The sequence below is a fragment of the Oxyura jamaicensis genome, chromosome 4, assembly GCF_011077185.1.
Source record: "Oxyura jamaicensis isolate SHBP4307 breed ruddy duck chromosome 4, BPBGC_Ojam_1.0, whole genome shotgun sequence".
Lineage (NCBI taxonomy): Eukaryota > Metazoa > Chordata > Aves > Anseriformes > Anatidae > Oxyura > Oxyura jamaicensis.
The window spans coordinates 66,601,965-66,607,693 of NC_048896.1; the positions used below are offsets into that span (position 1 = coordinate 66,601,965).

Sequence of the window (5,729 nt, forward strand, 5' to 3'; positions counted from 1 at the left end):
AGGCGAAGATGTACAAGAATGTAGAGTTAACTGCAATGAAATCTCAGGGTCCTTTCAGTGGTGGCACAAATGTCCTGAGTCTTCCTCAACTCACTGGTGTATTACACAGATCCATCTGCAAACACACAGACACGTGCGCATACACATTTATTAAATAGTCTACATGTGTTCAAAGGATGCTGTTTTCTCCTGTTTCCGCATGACGTGATAACTGTAAAGCACACTGTTCAGAGGCTAAGTGGCTGAACACCTCAACCTGATGCCAAACTCATGTGGGTTGTGGTAGAGAACAGAAATCGATCTCACTGAGCAGCATCTTCTCAAGAAGAAGCAAGCCAAGGACTGTTCTCTGGCTTTATAATCACATAGTTACCTGGCCAAAATTCTTTTGAGGTTTTAAAAATATGTAGATCACAGGTAAACATGAAGTACCTTCAGAAAGAATGTGTGCTGGATCTGATGGATTCACCAGAGTTTCGACAGCTTTTGTGCCAGTGATAAAGCAGGAATCCAACCTATTTTTGCCATATCCTCTGGAAATGCTGTTTACTTGGGGCTACTGTGTTGTCAGTCTCTTGATATTCTGTTTTATCTTATGAAGGTTTCATTGTTTTATAGCAATGCTAGTATTTGCAACAGGAAGAAGTACGTGCAGACTGGCATATTAGATCTCCTTCCTACATGGGCTTAAGTCCCTGTTCCAAATCCAGCAGGACAAGGTCTTGGATCTGATAGATTTAGAGTTTCCAAAACATTCAATAGCTCTCTTGCAATCTTCTTTTCCTCCTGTCTGGTATAAAGCCCTTCAAATCCTAACCCTTTTCCTCTCTTAAGAGAAGCAGGTCCATTGTTTTGCCTTGTTCAGCCTTTGGTTATGAAATGGGCAAACAGGTGGGCAAATTGGTCAAGAATTTGCTTTGCACGGGCTTAAATTGGGATGCTAACCCCATGCTGCTGTGGCACGAGGATAGCTGGTTCTTCTGCACAAAGTGCCTTTCACTCTGGGAAGCGATCCTGAAGAAGAGAAAAAACAAAATGAAACAAAACAAAACAGAAGCCATGTTTTCAGATCAGCTAAGCCTGATCTGGTTACTCCGAAAGAGAATATACAAAATGCCCTTCGGGTCAGTGCTGCTGTCCATCCAGCCCAGAAGCCTGTGTCCATCAGCAGCAACAGGGAGTTGCCATCCCCACCGTACCACGCCAGGTTCTAGGGAGGTGAGAAGTGTGTCACTCCGTATTCCCTTTAGTATCTGAATCTGTCTGCCTCCTCACAGAAGGTCTATACAATATAATTATATACTGTGTAAAGAAGTACTCTTCTCACCTATTTTACCCTGACCTGCAAGTTTCATCAAGTAACATCAAAGAGTCCTGTGTTCATGTCATCGGTTGTCTATGTGATTTCTTAAATCTTGCTCAAATTCTCCTCAGCCTTCTCCTCTCCTAAGTGCAAGACATTTTCAGTCTTTCCCTCTTTTCAAAGAGGCAGGCGTAGCGCGCTCAATGCTCTCCGTTCCAGCAATCAGAGAAGCAAGCGGTTGTTACACCAGGCCAAATGCTTGATATCTGGGTGCCCAAAGTACAGACCCCAAAGTTTTGACAGACAAATAGTGGCCTTTTGATGCCATCAGGATTTACAGCTCTGGGGTTGATCCAGGCATGGGCAGCATTCAGGCAGCTGAGGGTAAAGCTCTCTTATAGCAAGGAACCTAAAATAGGAGCCTTGCCCCACAGCCCAGCAGTCCCCAAAGCCAGAAGAGAAGTGGGTGAGCATTTTACCCTACCCTCTTCCCAGACCTAGGAGTTCTCTATTGCATTCAGTAATGTCAGGTTACTGTAACAGAGTGACCTGAAGAACCATGGACTCCAAATTGGCATTTCAGCACCAGAAATCAGACCAGGATGGCAAAACTGGAGCAAGTAGTTTCCAAATAAAGTGAATGAAAATGTAAAATAACAAAGAGATAACAAATAGATTTTTTTTTTTTGTAGAAAACATTTATTAAAATATTGTCAGGAATAATGACATTCTCAAAAGCAAATTCTATCTATATAAGCTACAATTTTTTCCATTTGATGAATAACTTGATAATCAGACATAGAACCAAGTCCTTACACAGCGTAACAGGTCTGTGAACATTTCTTTAAAAATTATTATTAGGAATGGAAAATACAGTAGAAATTAAATAAATTATCATCACTTTCTATCTTGTGTAGAAACTACTGAATAAATATATTTCTAAATACCACAGAAATCACAATAAATAAACACAAAAGCCACTCTCTTACAGATTCTGCAGGCTAGATTTTTGAAGTCATAAAGTCAGAGCTCACAGTGAAGCCCCGGGCTGACTGTGATTAAGGAAACTGCTGTTGACACAACATACTAGAGCACTCCAGGGGAGCAGGAGGATTTACTGGTTTGCTGCTGTAATAGCAAAATGGTAGGGCTTCGTACAAGCAAGCTGTGCTGTAAGTGCATTGCACTTAACTGGTTGTGTTTGACTGAAGTGGCTTCCCAGGGATCTTCATTTCCTTGAGCAAGCCGCTTCTCCTGTTCAGTGTCTTCGGTTTCAGTGGACAGCGTGTCCCACGGACAGCGCTGACCTTATTGAAAGACTTTCTTAAATAGATGCAGTTAAATAAATAAATAAATAAATAAGTAGACACGGTGATCTACAGCAAAGATAAGGAGACCGATGCGGGAGGAGGAAGGTGGCACGCCTCCTGAGAGCGGGATGGTGCTTTCCTCGGGTGTTTCTCTCAGCAGAGAAGCAGGAGCAGTTCTGAGATTTTTTCTGTCTGTATTTTTCTTACAGCGGCGCATCAGAATTGAGCTGAGCCCTGTTAAGAGGTGAGGGAAAAGGGTGGTTTAAAAGGTGGTTCAGAGAACGATTATCATTACTTAGCATTGCTTGAACAGTTAAGAAGGAGTGAGTGCTCTGCTTCCAACTCTGTCTGCTGTCACAAGGCACAGAGGCAATGAAGGCGATGTTTCAAAAGCAATTACTGGGGTTCCAGTGTTTGCATAGCTGGTGCCCAGCTAGGAAACTTCTGCACCAAGAGTTTCTGCATTCACTCATGTCAAGGAATTCATTAACTTCCAGATATGGATTATTGACATAGGATACTGCAAGTAAGGGGCAGACGGATTGTACTACAGCCCCATTTTTCAGGGGATGTTCATTTCCCTGCAGACAGATTTGCCAGTTCTTAACAGTTTAGTAGTGGCATAGCAGCTTGAGCAAGGACCCTGCAGCAGAGCCTGCAGAAGAGTTCATTTCTATAATGAAGCAACAAGTATCCTTGTTCTTTAAATCTGAGTAAGAGCAAATGGAAACTATCGCTATGAAACCCTACGAGTTGGCTTTTTGGGAAGGCTTACAACTTAACTGCTCAAACTGAGAGTGAACGGGACTTACTTGGCCAGAATTGCCTTTACGATCCGCTGTACCCAGGGAGCAGTGGGGTCCAAGCACACCTCTCTGCTGTCCTTCAGAGTAGCTCTGCAAAAAGGAAAGAAAAAAAAGTCAGGAAACTAGTACGTGAGTTTGTTTTACGCACAGAGTGTAATACCACATTTTCAGAGTCTGTGTGCCTGCACTCAGATGGCTCACACATTCCCATTAATCTTCCTCAATATTTATAGGTACTTGTTTGAAGTTTGTTTGCATTAGTAAAGGTTCTCAAACAAGCGCTGAAACCTCCAGTGCAAAGAGGAGTTACAGCAGTATACAGATTGCAACAGATTATTCCCTCCTCCATGCTGTCCCAAACCAGGTTAGTTTCAGGGGCTCCCTAAATCTGCTTACAGGAACGTATTTTGTCTCTCTGAGATGGTCACAGGACTGTTTTACTGGGAGTTTTGCCTGCCAAGTAAACGCAGGATTCAAACTAAATTAGCCCCTCGTGCATTAAGCACTGACCAGTCCTTGCAATTCATGTTCTACCTCCTTAGAACAAATACTTGGTGTGTCCCGTAAGAGATAAATACAGGTCACCTCAGGAATATACAGGGCCAGGGAGACCATGCAGAAAGTCTGCAGCCGCAGCACAGTGCGGAGTGCAGGTACAGAAGAGAGGCTCTTGCAGAGGCACTTACATGATTTCAACGTTCTTGCAGTGGGGGCCGCTCTGCGTCAGCTTCACATCTTGAATAGACTTAGGGTGGATGAACTTCGAGTGAGTGCTTATGCATTGGCACCGGAGCTCGTTTCCCATCCTTACCAGGCTCCTGCCTACAAACAGAGAAGGAAAATTGCACTTTGAGAAGCAGTCTTATCATCACTGTATTGACATAGAGCATGGCTGCTCCAGCTTAACAACATTGTAGATTAGAGTCCTGCATTTGGCCAAGCTGACTAAATCCTCACGATGTAAAAATCAGTTGCTTGTTTTTTTCAGAGGATCCGATACCTGAGCACATTTAAAATTAAATTAGCGTGGTGTTTTAAAATAAAGCCACACATTTTGTTGTTACTTGCACTGACAACACTGTTGATTGCATCAATTCACTATCTGGATTGACAGACTGGCAACTGTCCAGAAGATAGAGCCCTGCATTTTTCCCTAGCTTGAGGCTTGTCTTTGCTGCATGTTTTTATCATTTGCTCTCCATTGCCAGCTGTATACTGCTTGCCTGAGGCAGCATGGTCAAGAAGTAACAAACATGAGCTGATAAGCTGGAAAATACTGTCCTTCATGTGGGAAGGCAGAGGAACATTCAAACACTTTTAAGATCCTGTCTCTAGCCAAATGCACTTGAAATACAGAAGCAAAGCAAATTTCAGTAGCATCCTTAAAAATTTTCCCACAAGATGTCAGTAACTCTTCAGTAACAAAAGCAGCACGGTAAATTTCTGACTGAGGAGAAGCAGCTGAAAATATTTCAGAAGAAACCAACTTGCTGAAACAAGCATAAAGCTACCTTTCTGCAAGGACACACATCTCAGCAGATGCCAAGGCAATGCTGCAGTCAGGTGGGTCTCGGCAGGGATTTGCTTACCTTGAGAGAGAGCCACGGAAATCAGGAGAAGAGCCAGGACAGCCCCAAGTTTGCCGTTCATTATTAGAGAGGAGTTTTTAGCTTGGCTGTTGAGCTCAGGTTCTGTGGAGCTGTGACCTCTCCTGGCAGAGGATTGCTGATGTCTGAACTGAGCAATCCATTGTGCTTTTATATGGTTTTGTGCCTGACTTGTGTGCTCTGCTAGCTTGTAGATTGCGTTAGAGGAATTTCCCAGATGCAGTAAAAATGAGTCACATGACTGTTGTGAAACTCCTTCCTAGATGACGATGAATTATTCTGCCGCAGATAATATAATGCATTAGTTTATTAAAATACATAAATAATATCCCTGCAGTCCAGTTTCCTTTGTAAATGTTGTGCTTTTTCTGTAATGCATATGCTTATTATTTCATAATATAACTTTCTGATGGTTTCAATTACTCTTATAACTGTATTTTTTTCTTCATGGTAATTGTTTTTGTAGGGATGTTTGAGATATTTAATTCCTTCTCTCTCTTGGTGGTGATAGCTTCTACTTATCTGATTTTACACAACTGGTGTGGAAATCAGATAGTGCTGAAATCAGTGAAAAGCTTTTCCACTGCAGTCAAGATTTTACCTCTGCACTATTTTGATTTTACTGACTTTATTTATTTTTTTTTTTTTCTGTTGAAGTGGTATCTTACAAAATAAATTCATCTCCAATACTTTCTGTTTAGTA

General features: G+C 42.2%; 1 protein-coding gene across 1 annotated transcript; it reads right to left on the reverse strand.

Moving 5' to 3' along the window:
• Positions 1 to 1,979: 1,979 nt before the first annotated feature.
• On the reverse strand, positions 1,980 to 5,243 carry LOC118165772 (interleukin-8). Its single transcript, XM_035324026.1, has 4 exons — positions 5,009 to 5,243; positions 4,106 to 4,241; positions 3,426 to 3,509; positions 1,980 to 2,847 (listed from the first exon to the last, which is right to left on the reverse strand). Exons 1-4 carry the CDS (start codon positions 5,067 to 5,069, stop codon positions 2,817 to 2,819), a joined length of 312 nt encoding a protein of 103 aa, XP_035179917.1. The 5' UTR covers positions 5,070 to 5,243; the 3' UTR covers positions 1,980 to 2,816.
• Between the last annotated feature and the right edge of the window lie 486 nt (positions 5,244 to 5,729).